Source organism: Euleptes europaea, chromosome 1 (genome assembly GCF_029931775.1).
Source record: "Euleptes europaea isolate rEulEur1 chromosome 1, rEulEur1.hap1, whole genome shotgun sequence".
In the NCBI taxonomy this organism is placed as follows: domain Eukaryota; kingdom Metazoa; phylum Chordata; class Lepidosauria; order Squamata; family Sphaerodactylidae; genus Euleptes; species Euleptes europaea.
Window position 1 is genome coordinate 128,048,630 of NC_079312.1, and position 24,888 is coordinate 128,073,517.

Sequence of the window (24,888 nt, forward strand, 5' to 3'; positions counted from 1 at the left end):
TCCTGGGGCAGGGAGTACCACAGTTTAACTATGTATTGTGTTAAATGGTGCATGCAGAGAGCTGTAAGCCTCCCCCATATTGCTTTTCCCAATCTGAAACAGCCCCAGAGCACCACTATTTGCCACCTTGAGGGAAATTACTTGGGAGCACTCAGTACCCATAACTTTCCCTAGTGAGGCAAAGAGTGACAGTGACTCCCTGGGGCTGTTTCAGATTGGGGAAATTGGGCATGAATGCCATGCTCCCAGTATGAATTGGACCCATGAGAGCTCTAAGAATTACATTCCCACTGCAGATCTCCCAGATCACCTTTGTCAACGGTCCATGTGTGAATCAAATGAACCTCCTGTATTTTCTTCGTCGCAGGAAAACAGGAGTAAATGGCTCCTAGACTTTTTAGAAGTAATTTTTAAAACCATGATTAAGCACAAACTCTACAGCATCAGAGCTGTGTCATAAATTATCATGAAATATCAGTGCAAATATACGCAGTGTTCTTGTGCTAGTTAATCCCTCTTGCAAAACAGATAACTTCCCTGACCGTTTCCTATCTCTGCCTGCTACCCTCCTCCTTTTTTGCTCCTAGCCTCTCCGCTGCCACATAGTAGACATCAGCATTTGGGCATCCAAGCCAGAGTCAGTTGCCCCACCTTTTGGGGACTGGTGCTGAATGTGGATATATTCCCTTCCTCACAGGCAGCTTCTGAAAGCCGGAATTGAGATCAACAAGCAGACAAAGACGGGCACCGCCCTGCATGAGGCTGCGTTGTACGGGAAGACGGAGGTAGTGCGCCTGTTATTGCAGGTGAGAGGAAAGGAAAGCCACAGTCAAGGACAGGAACAGTTGCTTGGTGACCAAAAGCCTTGAGAGGCCTCAGGCCTCAGAGGGGCAGTAGAAACAGGAAAAAAAGAGCAAGAGTGAAAGCCCACAAGGATTAATAGGGTTGCCAGGTCCCTCCTCACCATTAGTGGCAGGTTTTTTGGGGCGGAGCCTGAGGAGGGCGGGGCTTGGGGAGGGAAGGACTTCAATGCCATAGAGTCCAATTGCCAAAGTGGCCATTTTCTCCAGGTGAACTGATTTCTACTGGCTGGAGATCAGTTGTAATAGCAGGAGATCTCCAGCTACTGGAGGTTGGCAACCCTAAGGACTAAGGGTCAAACTAGATGAGACAGAGTCCCTGAGTCTGCCCAAGGGATGTGATTCCATTTTGTAGCAGTGAGTTCACAGGGCTGTGGGGCCCCAATTCTGGTCAGGACTATCATGGGGCGGGGGAAGGGGGGTTCTTGCTTATCTCCCTACGCCATTTTTTCTGACTCAAAAATGGTGCAGGGCAGGTGTATGGCAAATGATGCCCCCTGACACCATTTCAGGTTGGCATAGTGGGGTGGGGGGAGGCAGGAGCCTGTCCTCCCACTGCGCTGTGGTGGTCCCGACCAGAATCGGGCCCTTGCAACACTGTTAAAAGGAGTTCCTTAGTAGGAGTTCACTATTACAAAATGGGAGCATGTCCCCAGGGCAGACTTAGGAATGCTGTCTTGCCTAGTTCAGCCCTATGAGGATGGGTCAGTCCTAAATGGATCACATTCACCAGTAGTTCAGGCATTTGACAGTTGTGAGCAAGGGAATACTGCAGTCCATAAAGACGAGCAAGGAGGAGATCCAACCTGTGGTTTAGTTCTAATGTGGTAGGATGTGTTCTGCAAATTGTATTACATGGGGAATAGATGTTTTACATCATTTATTTAGGGCTTTTAATTAAAACAGGGCCTTATTCACTTTGTTCTATTCATCAGTGCAACATCCCTGTGAAGAGAACTAGTGAAATTTCTATGAGAAGCAGATGTTGTGTGTGTGTGTGTGTGTGTGTATAATGAACCCAAGGCCTCCTGGTGAGTTCTGAGCAGGATTTTCAGCAGATTTGAGGCTGCTGCACCACACTCCCTTCCACGACTGTCTTGACCTAGTTACATTTTCTATTCCGTTTCTATCCTGCCTTTCCTCCAAGGAACTCAGGGCAGTATCCGTGGTTCTTCCCCAGTTTGATCCTCGCCCCATCCACGTGAGGTAGGTTAGGCTGAGAGAGAGAGAGAGAGAGAGAGAGAGAGAGAGAGAGAGAGAGAGAGAGAGAGAGAGAACTGGTCCAGGGTCACTCAGTGGGAAATTGACCCTGGACCTAATCTGTCATTCCCAACAGTCCACTATACTAGGCTGGCCTGCAGCCCTTTGCCTCAACTCAGTCTTTCCCAGATTATGGGAAGGTAGCCCAGTGGGTTATAGATCAAATCAAGCCTGAACTGACCCTAGAAGCTAAAATGACTAAACTGAGGCTGTCGTACTTTGGTCACATTATGAGAAGACAAGAGTCACTGGAAAAGACAGTCATGCTAGGAAAAGTTGAGGGCAGCAGAAAAAGAGGAAGACCCAACAAGAGATGGATTGACTCTATAAAGGAAGCCACGGCCCTCAATTTGCAAGACCTGAGCAAGGCTGTTAAAGATACGACGTTTTGGAGGACATTGATTCATAGGGTTGCCATGAGTCAGAAGCGACTTGGCGGCACAACACACACACAGCCCACGCTTGGTAGAGATCGGGGTCCCTTTTGTTGTGAAAGATTGTAGCCTAGAAGGTGGCCTTGAATGTTCATCCAGCACCCAGTACTGGTTCTAGCTGAGGCAGGAACACACATTGCACAGGAGCAGAGTACCTACCTCAAGGGAGGTGCCTCCACCAGGCCTTCCGTTAACCTTCTGTCTGTGGGTAGGGCGGCATTGACGTGAACATTCGCAACACCTACAACCAGACGGCCCTGGACATTGTGAACCAATTCACCACCTCACATGCCAGCAAGGATATCAAACAACTATTACGAGGTAAGCCGGCTGAGGTCTGTTCCTAGCAGGACGGTGTTTTCGGGGAAATGTGTATGGTCTTAGCAGTGAAATCTCTTGGGCAGCAGCAGACGTGCTCAGGGGTTTCAGCCCCATTATTCTCACTGAAGACAAGACATGATTCGCCTTAGAAAGCTAGCGGGGAGATATGGCAGCTTCAGCATATGGGAGTGTTCAAGCTGTGGGACACAGGAAGAAATAAGCACACTGTGAATAACACAGACCTTGTTTCCTTTTCTGTCTATTTTTCTGCCTGTTCCTTGCACCCTCTGTCCCCCTCTTTCCTTTCTCTTCAGAGGCATCAGGAATCCTGAAAGTCCGAGCTCTGAAGGATTTCTGGAATCTGCACGACCCAACAGCTCTGAACATCCGTGCTGGAGATGTCATCACGGTAAGAGTTGGGCTGAGGCCATTTAAACTCTGGGATCGCTGAAATTCTCCCTATGCTGCTCTCCTGTGTCATCTTCATTTTGCTGTAGGCCCTGTGCATAGACCCCAGCTGAGGCCAAAAAAAAAAAAGCAAACAGGATTTTATCTTGCATTCACAGAAGCATAATATCCACAAAACAGGAAGTGGGAGCAGCTCTTATTAGGTTCTCATGGATCTGACTACAGCACGGGGTTGCCAAACTCCAGGTAGTAACTGGAGATCGCCTGCTATTACAATTGATCTCCAGCCAATAGAGATCAGTTCACCTGGAGAAAATACCTGCTTTGGCCATTTGACTGTATGGCGTTGAAGTCCCTCCCCTCCCTAAACCCCGCCCTCATCACCCTCTGCCCCCAAAATCTCCAGGTATTTTCCAACCCGGAGCTGGCAACCCTACTGCAGCAGTCAGTAGTGGCTATGAAGGACACATACACAACTTACAAGATTCACTAGAGGAACAGAAATGACAGTGGGTTGGCTAGGGTTGCCAGCCTCCAAGTACTAGCTGGAGATCTCCTGCTATTGCAACCGATCTCCAGCTGATAGAGATCAGTTCCCCTGGAGAAAATGGCCGCTTTGGCAATTGGACTCTATGGCATTGAAGTCCCTCCCCTCCCCAAACCCCGCCCTCCTCAGGCTCCACCCCAAAACCTCCCACCAGTGGCGAAGAGGGGCCTAGCAACCCTAGGGTTGGCCTATGGCATATCAGTCAAGCTCTGCTCCTCTGTCATTCCATGAGACCCAGTGTGCTGTAGTGGTTAGAGCAGGGGTGTCAAACATAAGGCCAGTGGGCCAGATCTGGCCCCTTGATAGCTCTTATCTGACCCATGAGCCAGCCAAGGCAGCCACACCCCCTCCCACTCTTGCTCTGGGCTGGCGAGGCATGGCTCGGCCCAACCAAGTGACATTTATGTTGTATCCAGCCCTCATAACAATTAAGTTTGACACCCCTGGGTTAGTATTGGACTAGGAGGTCTGGAGCTTCATTCTGGCATGAAGCTCACTGGGTGACCTCGGGCCAGTCACTCCCTCTCTCAGCCTCACGTACCTCACAGAGTTGTTGTGAGAGAAAAAAATGGAGGAAGGGAGAACCATGTATGCCTCTGCCTTAATCCACTGAGCAAGTAATTCTTCCCCCCTCCACAGCCCCCGGGGCTGTTTCAGTCTCCAAAAATAGCACAAGAGAAAAGGCAGGAATTCTTTCTTCTCCCATGGAGCAGTCCTGATCTGCATAAGGCCCTGCTTTGCTTTTACTCATGAGAGGCCGCCAGAAACTAACAGCTGTAGCACAGCTGCCAGTCCCCATGGTGAACTTGTACGGTTTGTAACGTCTAGTTGGGCTCTTAGCCCGGCTTATGAGGAGCTGCTAAAAGAAATGGGCATGTTTAGGGTAATTCAGTGGTCTGGGGACTTACTTGTGAAGTAGCTCTATGTTATGCCTCCCTTTTGCAACATAAAATGCAGGAATCTCACATCAGTTGATACTGAACAAGCTTGGGTTTTTTGTATTTTTCCTTTGTGTTTAATCAATACATAGCATTGCCGAGCAACTGGCTATGCTTCACGGCCATTTTACACATGGCGCAGAGGCAAAGCCAGATTTTGCCATCCAGCCTCTTAAGCCTTCTCTCCAAGCTCATCCTCTTCCTCCCTGCTGGCCCCTCTACCCTCCTGCAAAAGAATCACGATGCCCCTGATTTTGAGAACCACTGGTGTAAGCTTAAAGAAAGAAAGAAGGCTGATGCAATAAGGTTTTTTAAGAAGTGAAAGGATGCCTGGAGAAAAAGGAGAAGTGTCACGGGGGAAATCCAGCGATGGTTTTAAGTTGTAACGGTGTACATTTATGTTGGATTCTGAGAACAAAGTCCTAACATGGCAACGAGTCATACAAGGACACTCTAGGACTTTTCTGTCTGGAGTTTTAAAGTGAAACGACTAGCAGAGATAACACAGATCTAGAAAATCCTGCTTTCACAAAAGTGTTTAATTACTTCCAAGGTCACTTTCAGTGTTACAATTCTATTATCGTAAATGTGTCTTGTCCCACTAATTGCGAGAACTACTCCCTTTTGCCAGGTCCTGGAGCAGCATGCAGACGGACGCTGGAAGGGCCATATCCACGATGCTCAGAAAGGCACCGACCGAGTTGGCTACTTCCCTCCGTCCATTGTTGAAGTCATCAGCAAGCGCACAGGTTTGCCCAGGGACAAAACTGGAGGGGGGAGTTTTGTGGGAGACTAAAGATGTGTCCGGAGGGGAGGACAAGGGGCAGGAAACATCTGTGACTCCATTCCCCAACTAAACCCCATCCTCCCTGCAAAAAAACCACAACACCTAAATCCCCCGCCTCCTCCGCTAGTAGCTCAATAACTTTCCCATGCTTGGTGTCTTCATTCACACAAACAAAACCAAACAACATTAGGCCCTTCAGATCAGGAGTATTTGTGACAGGATGGCTTTCTTGAGAACTGAAACCTTGAACCACAATGAAAGGTGGGGTATAAACGTTTTACTAAATAATACTGTTCACTCACACACACTTTTTGCACGTGATTACATGCCCTGGAATGTTGGCAGCTGTGAGCTATAGGTTTGTATGCTCTTAGCTTCCGCCTTTCTCCCATGTAGGGAGCAATTTGTGCCCAGATTCCATTTTGTCCACGCGTGAACATAAACAACCATTTATCAACTGGAAAATGACTGCAGCGAGGCTTGTAATAGGGATGCCCAGTTGCATGATCTTTCCCAGTGATTTTTGATTGGATGAAAATATATGATACGAAGGGGAAACCCACAGTGACTCACAGGCTAAGGAAATCCTATTTTCCCCTCCTTCGCCTTGTCACCAGCACTGGCTCTCTGCCTCTGGCTTACCCTTCTCAACCTGATGGCTATCTCATCCTCCTCTTCTTGGCCACCACCATTGGTCATGCATTATCTTGCTGTTGCAAACTGAAATGCTACCCAAACTTCAGCAGTTTAGTTTGTGCACCATCTGACTTTTATTAATTGGGCGGGGGGGTTGTATTCAAATTAGTTTTCTTAAAGTAAGATTTTTCTGCAAACCCTTAATGGTAGCCATAGCTGTCTGTTTGCAGAGGGAGTCGTCCTTGTTTCTTATATCTAGTGACATGTGGGATATCCACAAGGACTTGTGGGGGCATCTTGTTTTCCCCTCCCCACTATTTCCTTTTCCCCTTCCCTGAAAGCCCCCATAGCCTCTCCCTGTTTTCTGCTTCCTTCCTTCCCACCCACCAGCCACCCGACCTTTACCTGCCCCTGACTTCAGTTTTTGCTCCTTCCCTCTCTTTAGCAGCTTCTACCCAGGAAAACTATGGCTGAGTTGCACTTCGGGGTGCCTGGCTGGGCCCAGTTACATGTTGCCAGCTGCTAGGCCCAGTTGCATGATGGGAAAGCTGCAAGGGCTTCTGGGGGCACCTCACTCTCTTCTGTATCTCCTGTATTTCCTCTTTCCCTCCTCCTGGAAACCTCCATATCCTCAACTCTCCCTGCTTCCTTCTCTTCTTCCCACCTATCAATGAACTTACCTTTTATATGCCTTCCATTTTTATTTTATTATTATACACTCAGCTTTATTGTGCACTTTATTATGCACTATTTATTATGCATTTATTATACACTTCAGCTTTATTATTTAATATCTTCATTTATACCTTGTCTTTCTCCACAATAGGGACCCATTCTCCATTTTATCCTCACAACAACCCTGTGAGGTAGATTAGGCTGAAAATGTGTGACTGGCTCAAGGTCACCGGTGAGCTTCCGTGGCAGAGTGGGGATTTGATCCTTAGTCTCCCAGATGCTAGTCTGAAACTTTAACCACTACACACACTGGCTTTTTGTGGGATGACTACTGGTGAATAGTGGCAAGCAGCCAGTCCTAGATGAGTCATGCAGGTTGCATGGTATCAAGTTACCTGTAGTTGCTGACAGGCCTGACCCTGGTGAAGCCCTCTCTCTCTATCAAAGTAAATAAGTAAGTAGGCCTCTCTCAAAGGCCAGAACAACTTTGGAGAGGGCCCTGCCTCTTCCCCATCTTTTACTGCCAGAAACCACGGCTTGAAGACTGGCAATACGGTTATAGTTGCCTAGCAACAGCCACTGAAGGCCTTGGTTTCTTAAAGCTACATGTGGTACTCGCATTATTTCGGAGGGTTTTAACCTCCCAGTGTATTTTTTCTTTTTAGATTTCAGATTTTTCTGCAAACCTGGCATTTTGTTCAGATTTGTAGAAATATCTGTCTGTGCCCCCAGTTTCTATTTTTAAGTATTCACATATTTGACCACATTGAGAATTAGATACATTGATAATAATGCTCTCAGCATGCAGATGGATGCTGCGTGCCTTCCATGTAGCTAGATATCCACTGTAGTAAGTTGCCACTTGGTAGATGGTTGTCTGTATTTTAATTTATCCCACATTCTTAAGACATCTGAGGCTGGAGGCTGTTTTAAACATAGATGACAGCAGTTTGAGAGAGGCATGACTTCCCCTGGTATACACAAAGAGTCCTGATGGCTGGAGGAAGGGGCTCATTTCTTTTGTTTTTGGAGTTGCCTCTTGTTAAAGAAGTCTTGAAACAATATAAAAACCTACAAAACCTGTTTACCATCATGAGCAGTTTTCAAAACACCTTTCTCCTGCCATCAGGACTTAGGAGGTTATAGAGCTGGGTGCAGCTTTGCTGGAATCCAGTAAAAAGCGACCTTGGGTAAGAAGGAGTCACCTTCTCTAGGCTGGCATCCAGGGGAAGAAGAAGAAGAGAGTAGTGCACGTTTCCCACTGGCACTGCTGCCTATATTTGTCCCTGATTCTTTTAGGAATAACACTGAAACACTTCGGGTGAGGAATGAGTCCATGTTCTGTTTTTCCTCTATCCTTTAAGAGAGCCAGTGAGTTTGGAGCGGTGGACTTTACTCTGGAGAACCGGGATTGATTCCCCACTCCTTCACATGAGCGGTGGACGTTAGTCTGGTGAACCGGGTTGGTTTCCCCACTCCTACACATGAAGCCAGCTGGGTGACCTTGGGCTAGTCACACTCTCTCAGCCCCACCTACCTCCCAGGGTGTCTGTTGTGGAGAGGGGAAGGGAAGGTGATTGTAAGCTGGTTTGATTCTCCCTTAAGTGGTAGAAAAAGTCAGCATATAAAAAACAACTCTTCTTATTCTTAAACTCTCCGCTTCACAGCCCTTTCATGAGTGCATCTCCTCCAAAAGCAGCTAATGAGTTACAGCAACCTGTAAAATTTACCTGGGCTTTGTTGGAATGGGAGGTCAGGAATACCGATACCCACCCTAACCCCCTGTCCACCCGCCTTCACACACACACACACTGTTCTGACCTGCGTGTTTTGTCTCTACATGCAGGCATGACTCTTCCCCGCATGGTGCCCTCCCACCCGTGCCAGAGCTTTGCCAAGGGCCAGCAGCTTGCCACTGTTGTCCCCCAGAGTGGGCTGCAGCCACATACAGACGCTTCTCCACCCGTTTCTCCAAAGGCACCCCTCAGCCCGCCTGAGGCCTGTGGCCACCTCTCCCTGACCAGGACAGTCCCAGCACCTGAGAGCCCAGGTCAGGGACACTGCTGGGATGGGCTGGGCTGGGCAAGCACTACCTCCATTCCGGCTACCTGGGAAGGAGGCAGAGAGAGCTCTCGAGTGGGCAGACGAACTGGAGGGAAGCAGCAAATGAGACTGGATATGGTCGCAGGGGGTGTAGGTGTATCAGCTTGGATATGATATCAGGGATTGCATCACCTGTGATGGCTCATATTTATGTTCCAAACACATGCTTCTGCAGGTCTGTTCATACAACATTCTTGATCTCTATATTCCCTTTCTCCAAAAGTCACATGGCTCTGACATATCCACTACATTCACCTGCATGCATATACGCAGCTGCCAGTGATGTACCTGTCCACCTTGCCACAAAAATGCATTCCTCTGAATATATACTCATTTCTTCTGCACACAACCTCTCCTCTATTAATATTTCTCTGAGGAGACACCCATGGACACTTCCAGTACTGCATATATTATCCTGCCACTGATATACCCCATCACAAATGCACTTATTCACGTACCTAACGCCTTCCTTTTGCATATATATCTGAAACCTGTATTTTAACATTCCTGTGTACCTTGGTGCAGCTGCCACAGGTGTATATTAGCCAAAATATATATGCACCAATGCTATGTACACATCATTGCCAGTGACATAATCTCCCTAAATACACATGCACACATCTACCGCTGAGATACATCATATGCCGCACAAACTGAACATTCCTCTGCATGCAAACCTACTAGACTACTACTTTTTGCATTGTCTCCTCCATGCCTGCCTCTTTCCCCCATCACTTGTGTGAGAAGGACTACTGGGGCTGACACACCTGTAGAAGTTGAGTGCACTGATGGGGGAATTGCAGTAGGGGTGGGCAAAAAGATTTTGGGGGTAAATTTCAGGATCGGATATATTGGGCCTGGTTACTTCTGGTAAACCCAGAATAAGCATAATACCCATACCAGTAAATGGGTATTTTGGCTTTATTTCTGGGTTTCCCAAAAAATTCGGGTCCATTACAGCCTACGGAATTTATTTTCAAGGCTCCGGTGTGTGTGTGTGTGTGTGCGTTTTTCAATGTAGCGTCACTAAATTTGCATGGACACCGAAGTTGGGTGAGGTTTGGGACAGGGGTCCAATTTTATGGGCCCGCAAAGGGGCCGCCCCCATCCTCCAGGCATTTGTGAGAGGCTAGAGCCAAGCTGTCAATCTGTTTTCAGGTTCAGAAGGTCAGCACTGCTGAGGACTGGCGGAAAGAGCCGATTGGCCGGCTCTTTGTATCTGGGGCGCATAGCATAATTTTCATGCAAATTAGCTTCCAAACTGAGAGAAACGGCTTAAATGCAAGAAAAATAAGAGACAGAAAACATTTATTTTGGCAAATGATATCCTGTGAGCAGTCCTTTAATATAGTAAAAATCTGATTTCAAGAGATGGTCATGGTGCAAGGTAACAAATCCACTGCTTGGGGCGACCTTCAGTTTGAGAGCAGGTTTTCAAGGAGAGGTGATATTGGAGCCAGCCGAAGTCATGACCGAGGCGGTTTTTCTGAAGGAGATTGCTCATTCGCACAGGTGAGGAGTCTTCTTCAGAAGCTGGATCAGCAGCTGTTGAAGCTGGTTCTTTTAGTTGGAGGGTATATCCCTCCGGATGGGACTGGGTGAGCCCCATATTTTAAATGCCCCTTCTGCTATCCAGATTAATCCACTGAAGAGTGATGGTTTGGTCTGACCAAGTTGGCTCCGATTACACAACCCCTACCTCAAAATGGCCCCAACTATGGGATCCTAACAAAACCAGTCAAAGATGGAAAAATGGAAGAAGGCACAGAGTTGTGCATCTGAGCAAAGGCGAATAGCTGAAATCCAAAAAGCAGAATTCTCTATTCGGCTTTTCAGGAATCGCCTATTCGGCTTCAGGCAGATGTCCATGTTTTGGTATTTGGCCGAAACTAAACCCAAATATTGCCAAAACGGCAGATTTCAGGTTTATTATTGATTTGGGTTTATCGATATTCACAGCCCTAAATTGCAGTAACTGGATGCTTTTATAGGGAAGAAGCCCTGTAGCTTGTACCAGATACTGGTTCATTGATCAGATTCTGGTCAAGGAGAGCCTGTTGAAGTGCTCTTGGGTAAAACCTGCAGAGAAGCCAAAGGCTTCTGAAGCAAGCCACGTGATTCACAAAGTTCGAACTCCCTGCCTGCCTGTCTGGCTAGAGCTCCGTGGGTAACAGGAAACCATTCTGCCCACCATCACTTCAGCTTAAGTTTCTGTGCTGAAATCTCTCCTCTCCTGTTAAACAGCAGGTGATAGAAACAGTGTGGGCAGTGAGGGCAGCATTGGTAGCATCCGGAGCGCTGGCAGTGGGCAGAGCACTGAGGGCACCAATGGGCAGAGCACGGGACTCCTCATTGAGAACGTGAAGGTAAGGGAGCACAACCTTCCATGTGCTAAAATTTGCACATTTCTCTCCTGCTTTCCTCTCTCCCTGTGATCTTCTCCCACTCAGGCCGCATAAGATGCTTCCTATCTCCTGGGGACATCTTTAAGTTCATCTAATATGGATTGTTTGCCTTTATAAATACAACAATGAGAAGATGCAATAGTTAAACAGAACACACTTCTTAGGGTCAGATGGGATGTGGGGGATGCAAGAACAGTCTCTTGATTTTAGGGAAACAAAGCCTAAGTTGCAGAGGTCTGCACATTGGACTGGCTCAAGGGGAGTTTTCCTTTTTCCTGAAAGCTGGGTTGTTTTTTGGGTTTTTATGATCACTGCTCCAGCTGCTTGTTTCCTCGCTGGGGAAAATGTACTGGGACCTCGTATTTATTTGCTCTTTTACCTGTTTCTACTTGGAAGCACAGGCCCTTTTTGACAGCTGCTTGAGAGGAAAACAATGCTGCATTTGTATGTGTTGTTTTGTGCTGGTGAGATTTCTAAATCAGAGATGATAGGTCTCAGAGCTTCTGCAGGTGAACCCTTGTCACTGAGGATAGTCTTGTACATTCAGAACCAATAGCTCTCTATCTAATCCACACATAATGGATGGATACAGAATCTTTTTTTCCAGGAGAAGGGGGGAGATAGCTGTGTCTCACCCTCACCCTCTCTCCTTACCTGGTCTTTAAAATGATGTACATCTGGGTAATATATAACCTGGCACAACTAGATTAGTTTTGGTTTCTTCATAGGGATGAAAACAGCACTTTTGCCTCTCTGATCCAGGAGGATTAGAAATGGCCTGTAGATAATTACATGTCTATAGTTTGGTTACATATGGTCACATGAAGCTGCCTTATACTGAACCAGACCCTTGGTCCATCAAAGTCAGTATTGTCTACTCAGACTGGCAGCGGCTCTCCAGGGTTTCAAGCAGAGGTCTTTCACATCACTTACTTGTCTAGTCCCTTTAACGGGAGATGCCCGTGATTGAACATGGGACCTTCTGCATGCCAAGCAGATGCTCTACCACTGAGCCATGGCCCCGCTAATCTGCACCTCACTGGTGCAAATAAATACAATTAATCAGGGCATACTCTTGAGCAGGTGTGTGGCAATTCGGGCAGCTGGGATTAAGCCACACCTACTTACATTACAAGCCCTTCACTATGGCTCTTGCTTCGTGCCCACTGTTAAATCCCCTGACATCAGGACTGTAATAAGAGTTTTACTTCAGTTCACTCTGAGTCTCCTTCTTTCCCATGTAGCCTCTTTCACCTGGTGGGGAAGATCTACATCAGCATCTCTTGGGCTCCAATTCTCAGAATGGCCAGGCAAACCCTGTGATAGGTAAGTTTGGACGATAGGTAAGACTGCAGTGGAGATATGGGGAGGGGGGATGTTGAAAGACAGTCAGCGCCCATGGCAAAATCCACAAGAGAAAGCAGGGCAGCTTTGTGACAAGAAGCAAAAGTGAGATATCCCTCACTTTTGAAGGTTGAAGGAGCTGGGTTTAGCCTGAAGAGGATAAGACTGAGAGGTGATATGATAACCATCTTCAAGTACTTGAAGGGCTGTCATATAGAGGAGGGCGCCAAGTTGTTTCCTGTTGCTCCAGAAGGTTGGACCAGAACCAACAGGTTGAAATTAAATCAAAAGAGTTTTTCCGTCTAGACATTAGGAAGAATTTTCTAACAGTTAGAGCGGTTCCTCAGTGGAACAGGCTTCCTCGGGAGGTGGTGAGCTCTCCTTCCCTGGAGGTTTTTAAGCAAAGGCTAGATGGCCATCTGTCAGCGATGCTGATTCTATGACAGGCAGATCATGAGAGGGAGGGCATCTTGGCCATCTTCTGGGCATGGAGTAGGGGTCACTGGGTGTGTGTGTGGGGAGATAGTTTGGAATTTCCTGCACTGTGCAGGGGGTTGGACCAGATGACTCTGGTGGTCCCTGCCAACTCTATGATTCTATGATGGCCATGGGAGGACATTGCTACTTACATGGCAGGGACCAGTCACTCATAATCTGAAACGGCATGGGCATGGTGCTGGTGTCCTACCCGTGGCAGTGGGATTTGCTTTCTATCAAAGCCTTTGGAAGAGAGGCAATTCTTCCCTATTTGGGCTGGCATACAAAAAGCAAAGTTGAGACGAGGAAGAGAGAGAGAATCTTAATTTAAGTGGCAGGTTTGCGACCCCCACACAAATATATGACAGATGTGTAGCAACAGCAGGGTTTGTGGGTAGGCAAAATAGCTGTCCACGGCATCCAACAGCTGGCTGCATCCAGTTCTCAGGGTCTGCTTTCTTTTGGCTCCCTGTAGGGACTTTGGCTCACCAGAACCTCACCAACTGCAGCACCGGTGACAGGATCTTCTCCCACCAGTACCTACGGCCAGGGCAGCTCCTAGAGGGGAAGGTATTGGGATGTGCTGGGAGAACTCGGGCCAGGGATCAAGTAATGGTTTGAAAATGCAGGCTGGAGCGGGCAGGGAGGGAATCATTCTCCATGAACAGGGAAATTCAGTTCCGATGTCTTTGTCCTCTACCCAGTACAGAGTTTGACATCCAGTATTGAGTCAGATACACTTTAGGCCATGGAAATAAATCAACAGGCTTGTCTGTGTGTCTAACTTTTATAGAATTGGATGTATGGAACTGGATGCTTCTTGATTTGGCCACTGCATTTTGGATAGTTTTCCAAGAGGTTAGCTATTTGTCTGTGTTTATTTAGAGCTCTTGTATATACGGTACTGGAATTCTGTGCCTGGACCTCCAAACATACACTTTGGCCATAAGAAGCTGCTACAAAGAGCCATTATTTATTTATTTATTTAAAGCATTTGGTTGCTTCCTTTCCACCCAGTTCAGGGTCCCCAAAACAGTAAACAATTAAAAAAAACATGAGACATTAAAAAGCATTTAAAACACAATCAATTGCCCACCAATCCACCCAGCTGCTCCTGAGTGGTGATCGTGCGCAGCCACATGCATGCAATGATGTCACTTTCAGGTTTAACACTCAAACCCGCCCCCTAAAACTTCCTGCTGATTGAGAGGGAGGAACCTGGCAACCCTAGTCATGGTACCCTTCTGGATCTCCTCTTGGGGTTGGGACCGGGAGCTCATGTTTTGTGGTGGGTTTGGTCCTACCCACCACTACTCTGTGGTGCTGGGGAACTGCGGCTCTGCCCCTTGGCCTCTGGCCTACATGGTCACACAGGTTTCCATATTGTCCCCCATGCTTTTGAACAGCTACATGAAGCCACTGGGAAAGGTCATCCAGAAATTTGGGCTTAGTTGCCGCCAATAAGCAGGTGATGCTTAGCTCTATCACACACTTCCAGCAGATCCCAGTGAGTCTGCAGAAAATGTGGAAATCATCCACCTGGCAACCCCAACCATGACAGGTGGTATCAAAAGTCACTGAGAGGTTCAGGAGAATTAGCAGGGTCTTCCTCCCCCTTTTAATCTCCTGGCACATTCAGGAAGGAACGTTTTAACCATGCCCCTAGTCAGAAATATCCCCCTGGGCTCTTTTAAGTTGTGAACAAGGACACACACCTCCCTGTTCATTTTTCTCCTGCTGAGATTTAAAACAACAGGGAGGGGGGCGTTTTCAAACGGGAAACTTTGGCGTGGAGAAGAGTTATCCCCCACCCACCCCATTGCCATGTCCCTGATCCAGATCCCTTCAACTCTTTTCAGAGGAACTCCAGTCATGGAACTCCACTAGGGTTGCCAACCTCCAGGTGGTGGCTGGAGATCTCCCACTATTACTATGGCATTGAAGTCCCTCCCCTCTCCAAACCCCACCCTCCTCAGGCTCCACCCTCAAAATCTCTAGGTATTTCCCAACCCGGAGCTAGCAACCCTAAACTCCACCATTAACTTTTATGTGTCAAATGAAACATCATTGTCTTTATTAAATACTCTCCTACCTCACATTGTACTGTGAGGTTTATATTACAATCCAGGCCTGCACAACTTGAGATCCACCAAGCCAAATGTGTATTGTGGCCTACCGGGGTTCATTCAGTAGGCCCACTTTTTCTGCCTGTTTAAGGGCTGCCAGTTTCCAGCTCTGCCCCCACCCCACTCCAGTTTCCTGCAACTGCTGTTAACAGCCAGTGGGATAATTTTTTTTAAAAAATATCACTGTCAGCCAACTGCATTACATCACTTCTGGGGAGAACCCAAAAGTAACACCAGTCCGCTCTAGGAATTGCTGAGATCAGCCAACAGCACCCCCCATGCCCCCCTTCCGACTGCCACTGGTTGCTGTAGCCTGTAACTGAGAAACAGGAGAGATTTCAAGCCCCTGAAAGCCACAAATTCATGGCTAGGGGGTTGTATTCAGCATGGAGAGTCACATGTTTTACAGGCCTCATTTAATTAATTAACAGCAAAATGGTTTGAATGCTAATCTGTGCATCAGCAACATCTCTTTAGCATACAAGTTTCAGCATAAGGGTCTGTTAAGAGAGGGAGAGAGGAGGACGTTCTGCATATCGGTGGGTCTGTTGTAATTAGGAAAAAGGACAGAAATTTTTGGACAAGCAGAGCAGACCCAAGAGGCTGTGTTCCACTTCCCAGGACTAGCTACTAGCTTTAAAATAATACTGGCTGAGAATCACCCTCTAAATATTAAGTCATATTATTTTCCCACACGTTCCATGCTCCCCAAGAACCAAGTGAAGACAGGCCACAAGGGGGATGCCAGGAGCAGATATTCGGGTGGGAGGAGGGTTATACAATTCAATAGATTACAGCTCATTATGAGACCAAGTATAGGATTGTTAACTAGGTTCCAAATGCGGACAAAATCCATTGGTGGCTCCTTTAAGTACTGGGGTTGCTAACCTCCAGGTACTAGCTGGAGATCTCCTGCTATTACAACTGATCTCCAGCCGATAGAGATCAGTTCACGTGGAGAAAATGGTCACTTTGGCAATTGGACTCTGTGGCATCGAAGCTCCTCCTCTCCCCAAACCCCGCCGTCCTCAGGCTCCGCCCTAAAAATCTCCCACTGATGGCGAAGAGGGACCTGGCAACCCTATTAAGTACACTGTTGGTGAGACCAAGGTATAGGCCGAGGTGCCTGTCTACTGCACCCAGAAACAGCAGAAAGTGCCCCAAGGTACTGTTCTTTGCATTTGTCCCACTTGAATGATAACATGGAAGGATATTATGGGATATGTGAGCTCAAGTGTTCCATCAGGAATGATTTAAGCAAGACAATAAAATAGCTCACCCCATACATGCAGAGCTTCTCATTTAAACAGGGCTGCTACCTGTGCAAGGTGCCTATGTATGCTTAGTTTAAGCACCTACAGCTGCTTTCCACAGGTTCAGTTCACATAAGACGCTGTGCGAATGAAAATCCTAGTGGGGGAATTCCTTTTGTCTGCCAGACTCTCCTTTAAATCTGTGAAGCAACAGCGGGAATCTTTCCCTCTCCGCATCTACCAGTCCCGGTCTTCAAAAGGGATTTCTGTCTTCCCTTCCCAGGATGCTGAAGCTATTTACAATTGGCTGAGCGAATTCCAGCTGGAGTGCTACACAGCCAACTTCCTGAATTCAGGCTATGACGTGCCGACTATCAGCCGCATGACTCCGGAGGTAAGGCAGGAAAAACCGAAGGGCTGGAAGCCACTGTAGAGTCATAATAGAAGGAACCACAGCATTCAGCCAACCACACCTTGATCTCTCCATGTCTGCTTCTTTTCCCATGGATGCGTCGCAGAATATGCACTTCATAGAGCTTCCTAAGCACCCCTGCCCACTTAGGATGTATACCCACTGGTTGTGGTGGAGGATTAATGAAGGTGCCCGTGCCATTCTTTCTTCCAGGATCTCACAGCCATTGGGGTGACAAAGCCAGGCCACAGGAAGAAAATCTCCACGGAAATCGGGCAGCTCAGCATTGCCGAATGGCTTCCAAATTACATCCCTGTGAGTAGTATGGATCGCAAAAACCTAAACAGGAACCCCATCGGCTACATAGCTGCTTGCATGCCTGAAGGATGGTTAGGGTTGCCAACCTCCAGGTACTAGCTGGAGAGCTCCTGCTATTACGAATTATTTCCAGGCGATAAGAGATCAGTTCACCAGGAGAAAATGGCCACTTTGGCCATTGGACTCTATGGCATTGAAGTCCCTCCCCTCCCCAAACCCTACACTCCTCAGGCTCCACCCCAAAAACCTCCCACCGGTGGCGAAGAGGGACCGGGCAACCCTAAGGATGGTCCCGTCTCCACGGCTTTGGAAGGGCCTTTGCAGACTTTGTGGGATTGCAGAAAGGTTTACAGGGTTCTTGAGCAAATCCGCTTGTGACTGCACAATGCTTGCCAGTGAGGCCCTTTCGTTAGGGTTGCCAGCTCCAGGCTGGGAAATACCTGGAGATTTTCGGGGCAGAGCCTGAGGAGGGCGGGGTTTGGGGAGGGACTTCAATGCCTTAGAGTCCAATTGCCAAAGTGGCCCTTTTCTCCAGGCGAACCGATCTCTATCGGCTGGAGATCAGTTGTAATAGCAGGAGATCTCCAGCTAGTACCTGGAGGTTGGCAACACTACCTTTCGTTTTTACAACATTGGACTTGGATGACCTAGGCTTGAGGCCCACCTCACTGTGGAGTTATTATTATCTTGCCTTGGCTTAGTCTATTACCTTGTCTCAGATTCCCATCTGTGAGGTGGAAGCAATAATGGTTTACCAAAGTGATTGAGAACGTATTCACAATAAGGAATGTAAAGCACACAAATTTCCTTGAAATTGCAATATTAATTGCTGCCTATCTTATTCGATATGCTGCCCTGTGTGCTCAGGGCAGCATATCTCTCTCTCTACTTTTTTCCATTTTATCCTTACAACAGGTATTTATTTAGGAACGTTAGGCTGAAAGAGAGTGACGAGCCAGAGGCACCCACCAACCTTCATGCTTGAGCAGGCATTTGAATCTGGGCTTCCCCTGTGCTTGTCTAGTACTCTAACCTATACACCTTGCTGACTCATCATTCTGAATATTATAATAAACAACAGAATACCACAAAGCAGATGTTGGGCTGCATCGACAGAAGTATAGTGTCCAGATCACGCGAAGTGATAGTATCACTTTACTCTGCTCTGGTTAGACCTCATCTAGAGTATTGAGTTCAGTTTTGGGCACCAAAATTTAAAAAGGACATAGACAAGCTGGAACGTGTCCAGAGGAGGGCAACAAAGATGGAGACCAAGTCCTATGAGGAAAGGTTGAAGGAGCTGGATATGTTTAGCCTGAAGAGGAGAAGACTGAGAGGGGATATGATAACCATCTTCAAGTACTTGAAGAGCTGTCATATAGAGGGTGGTGCAGAGTTGTTCTCTGTTGCTCCAGAAGGTCGGACCAGAACCGACAGGTTGAAATTAAATCAAAAGAGTTTTTCCGTCTAGACATTAGGAAGAATTTTCTAACAGAGCGGTTCCTCAGTGGAACAGGCTTCCTCAGGAGGTGGTGAGCTATCCTTCCCTGGAGGTTTTTAAGCAAAGGCTAGATGGCCATCTGTCAGCAATTCTGATTCTATGTCCTTAGGCAGATCATGAGAGGGAGGGCACCTTGGCCATCTTCTGGGCATGGAGGTTGGGGGGTCACTGGGGGGGTATTTTGGAATTTCCGGCATTGTGCAGGGGGTTGGACTAGATGACCCTGGTGGTCCCTTCCAGCGCTATGATTCTATAGCTAACAATCTTTGCCCAGATTTCCCCTACTCCTTCCAAATCTCAGAAGGCACAGCAGCTTGTGTATTTCGCAGGGACTGCTCATGTCTTTCTCCAGCCAATGATATTTTCAGCAGTTAATGTAAGCTATGTGAGTAGGGGGCTGAATTTAGAAATTTCCCTCCCTAGCATTAAGATACTTTTCCTTAGTGTGGAATCTTAAGGGCTCATTATGCTTGGACTGTTTTCCAGGACGACCTGATGGAATGGCTGAGTGCCATTGGACTTCCCCAGTATCACAAGAAGCTGGTGAGCAACGGCTACGACTCCATCAGCATAGTGACAGATCTGACCTGGGAGGATTTGCAGGAGATTGGCATTAACAAGCTCGGTGAGGACAGAGCAGGGAAATACATGATGACAAGTATATTGTGGACCTTTGACTTTCCGGTTGCATGTTTCAAACCCATCCCTTGCAAACATAGCTGTTATCTGTGTTGCTGGTACTCTGCATCTAAAAGGAAGGTCATTTATGCATGGCTGTTTCCTCGCGGTTACCCAACCGACTATTTCAGGGCTTTGCTTTGATTATGCTTGCATTTTCCAACTGTCAGAGGTTGCCTCGCTCTCCCCACAATTTTCTGAATTTGTGCTTAGCCAGCATTCAGAAAAGCGCGGAAACGTGTGGGGAGAGCGAGGCGGCCTCTGACAGTCGGATAATGCAAGCATAATCAAAGCAAAGCTCCGAAGTAGTCAGCAGGGTGACCATGAGAAAACAGCCATGCATAAATGACCGAAGTTTGCATCATTGCACTACAACTCAGCAGGCAGGGGTTAATAATGAATGATATAACGGCTCCGTAAATTGTCCCTTGGTCATCCATGGATGGATGAATAAACTAATCCAACCCAAGGTGCTTGATCTCCCAAGTCCTTTTAGGAGACTGCTTTATGATTGTAGTGCTTCTACATTAAGCACTTTATTCTAGGGCACAGTCCAAAGGGGCAATTGTATTAGTATGCTAAAACAACACTCCTATGGCACCCAAAGGACTAACGCAGGGATGTCAAACATATGGCCCAGGGGCCGGATCTGGCCCCTTGAGCGCTCTTATCCAGCCCGCAATACAGCCAAGGCCAGCCACACACACCAGTCCCAAACTGGGCTGGTGAGGCATGGCCTGGCCCGACCAAGTAACTTTTATATCCGGCCCTCGTAACAAATGTGTTTGACACCCCTGGACTAATGCATTTTGATTCAGCTGAGCTGGGGACTACAGGCAGGGGTGAGTTTAAACTTTGCCTTTTTTAAAACGCTGGGAAGCCTAACTAAACTGAGAATTTAATTGAGGTTTGCTGGGAGAGGGTTGTGATTGCTGTGCCAGTGGGTGATTAAGGTTGATTGCTGCCTGAAAACTTGATTGTTACCTTGTAAAGTGGGGTTGTTGCCTGGTGCGAAGGTTGCGGACATTACCCGTCATATAGGTAGTCTGGTAGATAGTGCTGGGGAGGAGCCAGTGGATGTGGTGTATGTTGGCACCAACGACATGGGGAAATGTAGTCCAGAGGTCTTGGAATCCAAATTTAGGTTGCTAGGCAGGAGACTAAAAGCCAGGACCTCCAAGGTAGCTTTCTCAGAAATGCTACCTGTTCCACGTGCAAGACCAGCTAGGCAGGCACAGTTGGTGAGTCTCAATGCGTGGATGAGGCGGTGGTGCAGGGAAGAGGGCTTTAGATTTGTAAGGAACTGGGCAACATTTTGGGACAAGCCGGGCCGATACAAAAGGGATGGGCTCCACTTGAACCAGGATGGAACCAGACTGCTGGCACGTAATATAAAAAGGGTGGCAGAGCAGCTTTTAACCTGAACCTGGGGGAAAAGCCAACAGGAGCTGAGAAGCATCCGGTTCGGGCAAATTCAGTGCATACGGACAAAGGGAAAATTGCTTCAGATTGCCCACATAGGAATTACTTAGACTTGAAAGGGAATGGGAAAAAAATTATGGATAGCCACTTAAAGATGTCCAAAGGCACATGTCAGTCAAGTCGAAAGAGAGAAACAGTGTGGAGGTGTTTCTATGCTAATGCTAGAAGCCTCCAAGCAAAAATGGGGGAATTAGAGTGCATGGTTTTAAGAGAAAACATAGATATTGTGAGCATTACAGAAACCTGGTGGAGGAGAGAGAACCAGTGGGATACAGTTATCCCTGGTTACAAGCTGTATAGAAATGACAGGGAAGGCCGTATTGGAGGGGGTGTTGCTATATATATCAAGGAAGGCATAGTGTCTAATAAGCTAGAGACCATAAAAAGGGCAGACTCAGCCACAGAATCCTTATGGGTGACAATTCCAGGCCCCAAAGGAGATTTAGTACTGGGGACGTTCTGTCGGCCCCCTGACCAAATGGCTCAGGGTGATCTTGAGATGGAGAATGAAATTAGGGAAGCATGTAAAGGTAATGAAGTAGTAATAATGGGAGACTTCAACTTCCGTCATATTGATTGGATAAATGAATGCTCCAGTCAAGCCAAAGAGATAAAATGTTTAGACATCCTAAATGACTGTGCCCTCGAACAGTTGGTCATAGACCCAACCAGAGGGGAGGCAATCCTGGATTTAATACTCTGTGGTGCTGCCGGTGACTTAGTGCGGGATGTGGATGTAGTTGAGCAATAGTGATCACAATGGCATCAAATTTAATTTATATGCAAGTGGGAAAGTGACTGGGAAATCTCATACAATTACTTTTGCCTTTAAAAGAGGGAACTTCTCTAAAATGAGAAAACTGGTAAAGAGGAAGTTGAAAGGAACAGTTAGGAGGGTTAAAGCTCTTGAAAAGGCTTGGGGGTTACTCAAGTCCACATTACTAGAGGCTCAGCTAGCTTGTATACCGCAGGTCAGGAAAGGTAGTAATAAGTCCAAGAGGTCACCACCATGGCTAATGGGTAAGGTGAAGGAAGCAATTAGAGAAAAAAAGTCTTCCTTCAGAGCCTGGAAGGTTTGCCCAAACGAGCCGAACAGAAGCAAACACAAACTTGCACAAAGGAAATGCATGCAGATAATTAGAGATGCAAAAAAAGATTTTGAGGGGCATATTGCTAAACACATCAAAACAAACAATAAGAAATTATTTAAGTATATTAGGAGTAGGAAACCAGCTAGGGAAGCGGTTGGACCATTGGATGATAATGGGAGTAAAGGAACTCTAAGGGAGGATAAAGCGATTGCTGAAAAACTAAATGAATTCTTCTCATCTGTCTTCACTGTTGAAGATACAGGGCAGATTCCTTCTCCTGAACAGAGATTTTAGAGAGGGGAAAATGAGGAACTGAGGCAAATAGTGGTAACAAGGCAGGAAGTCCTAGAACATCTAGACAAACTGTAAACTAACAAGTCACAGGGACCAGATAGTATTCATCTTACAGCTCTTCAAGAACTCAAATGGGAAATTGCTGAACTTCTAACAAAGATATGTAATATGTCCCTTCGATCAGCCTCTGTACCAGAGGACTGGAGAATGGCCAATGTAACACCCATTTATAAAAAAGGTTCCAGGGGGGACCCAGGAAATTACAGGCCAGTTAGCTTAACGTCTGTTCCGGGTAAATTAGTGGAAAGCATTATTAAAGATCGAATGGTCAAGCATATAGAAGGGCAAGGTCTGCTGGGCAAAACCCAACCTGGCTTCTGTAAGGGTAGGTCCTGTCTCACTAACCTATTAGTGTTTTTGAAAGCATCAATAAGCATATGGACAGGAATGAGCCTGTGGATATTGTGTATTTGGATTTCCAAAAAGCTTTTTACAAAGTCCCCCACCAAAGACTGCTAAGCAAACTTCATAGTCATGGGAGTCCTCTTATGGATTGAGAGCTGGCTGAAAAATAGGAAGCAGAGAGTAGGAATCAATGGTCAGTTCTCACAATGGTGGGATGTGAGCAGTGGGATGCCTCAGGGATGTGTGTTGGGACCGGTGCTTTTCAACCTGTTCATCAGTGACCTGGAGTTGGGGGTTAAACAGTGAAGTAGCCAAGTTTGCAGATGACACCAAATTATTTAGGGTGGTTAAAACAAAATTGGACTGTGAAGAGCTCCAGAAGGATCTCTGCATACTGGAAGAATGGGCATTAAAATGGCAAATGAGATTCAATGTGAGTAAGTGTAAAGTGATGCATATTGGGGCAAAAAAAATCCCAACTTCACATATACACTGATGGGATCTGTGCTGGCAGTGACAGACCAAGAAAGGGATCTTGGGGTGGTAGTGGATAGCTCAATGAAAATGTCAACCCAGTGTGCGGCTGCTGTAAAAAAGGCAAATTCCATGCTGGCCATAATTAGATGAGGAATAGAGAATAAAACTGCTGATATCATACTGCCCTTGTACAAATCTATGGTGAGACCACACTTGGCATACTGTGTACAGTTCTGGTCACCACACCTAAAAAAGGATATTACAGAGCTTGAGAAGGTGCAGAAAAGAGCAACCAAAATGATTAGGGGACTAGAGCAACTGTCCTATGGGGAGCGGTTAAGACTCTTAGGGCTGTTTAGCTTGGAAAGAAGGCGGCTGAGGGGAGACATGATAGAGGTCTATAAAATTATGCATGGTTTGGAGAGAGTGGACAGGGAGAGGTTTTTCTCCCTCTCCCATAATACTGGAACACAGGGTCATCTGCTAAAGCTGGAGGGTGAGAGATTCAAAACAGATAAAAGGAAGTATTTTTTCACACAACGCATAGTTAAATTGTGGAACTCCCTGCCCCAGGATATGGTGATGGCTGCCAGCTTGGAGGGCTTTAAGATGGGAGTGGACATATTCATGGAGGAGAGGGGTATTCATGGCTATTAGTTAGAATGGATACTGGTCATGCTGCATACCTATTCTCTCTAGTACCAGAGGAGCATGCCTATTATTTTGGGTGCGGTGGAACACAGGCAGGATGGTGCTGCTCCAGTCGTCTTGTTTGTGGCTTCCTAGAGGCACATGGTTGGCCACTGTGTGAACAGACTGCTGGACTTGATGGGCCTTGGTCTGATCCAGCAGGGCCTTTCTTATGTTCTTAATATTTTGTGGCATGTGTTTTCAAGGGCCAGATTCCACTAGCATTCAAACTACGGGGTCCTATGGAAACGTATCAGTAATTCAATAGTGAAAGTATTAGAACCAGCTGTCCAGGAGAGGGAGGGGGTCACTATTACCAATTTCCCGCTGCAGTGCACAGTTGCAAGGGAGTCAGGTGCATAGAATCATAGAGTTGGAAGATACCACCAGGGTCATCTAGTCCGACCCCCTGCGCAATGCAAGATGTTTGTGCAAGATGACTGATCAGCCCAAAAGTTCTCACCAGTGTCCAGCACAACCTGAGAGAGCCCCCAGAACCTGTCCCATAGTTGTTTGTAACAGATGCAGGATCCCCTTGTTATCCAGCTAGGCCCCTAACCAATTTTATGCCAGCTCAGTGCCTGAGGGCGGAAAGGGGGGACCTTGCCCCTCCTTTGGAGGCAATCATTAGTGTTGTATTTAGGGCTGCCGTTCATCTCCAGACTACAGAGGTCAGTTCCCCTGGAGAAAATGGCACCTTTGGAAGGTGGGTTCTATGGGATTGTACCCCTCTGAGGTTCCTCCCCTCCCCAAACTCTGCCTTGCCATGGCTCTGCCTCAAAATCTGGAATTTCCCAACCCAGAGATGGAAACCCTAGTAGTATTTGACTTTTTACCAGATTCCCAGGGCAACTGGATGTCTCTTGGGACACTGGAAAAGGTAGTCCTTTCCATAAGCACAAGGTCTGCTCTTTGGATTCCATTCACTTCCCCCCCCCCCAGGCCAAAGTGATGCAGGAACTAGCA

At 47.0% G+C, this 24,888-nt stretch overlaps 1 protein-coding gene across 1 annotated transcript in view; it reads left to right on the forward strand.

Annotated features, from left to right (window-relative positions):
• The window catches only part of CASKIN2 (CASK interacting protein 2), a 119,272-nt gene that overhangs the window by 87,612 nt on the left and 6,772 nt on the right, over positions 1 to 24,888 (forward strand). Inside the window, exons 7-17 of the mRNA XM_056863891.1 lie at positions 698 to 806; positions 2,767 to 2,875; positions 3,190 to 3,284; positions 5,400 to 5,517; positions 8,713 to 8,916; positions 11,214 to 11,335; positions 12,619 to 12,700; positions 13,671 to 13,765; positions 16,858 to 16,968; positions 17,200 to 17,301; positions 19,292 to 19,430. Coding sequence (XP_056719869.1) covers positions 698 to 806; positions 2,767 to 2,875; positions 3,190 to 3,284; positions 5,400 to 5,517; positions 8,713 to 8,916; positions 11,214 to 11,335; positions 12,619 to 12,700; positions 13,671 to 13,765; positions 16,858 to 16,968; positions 17,200 to 17,301; positions 19,292 to 19,430 — 1,286 coding nt within the window. The remainder of the gene's footprint in view (positions 1 to 697; positions 807 to 2,766; positions 2,876 to 3,189; positions 3,285 to 5,399; positions 5,518 to 8,712; positions 8,917 to 11,213; positions 11,336 to 12,618; positions 12,701 to 13,670; positions 13,766 to 16,857; positions 16,969 to 17,199; positions 17,302 to 19,291; positions 19,431 to 24,888) is intronic.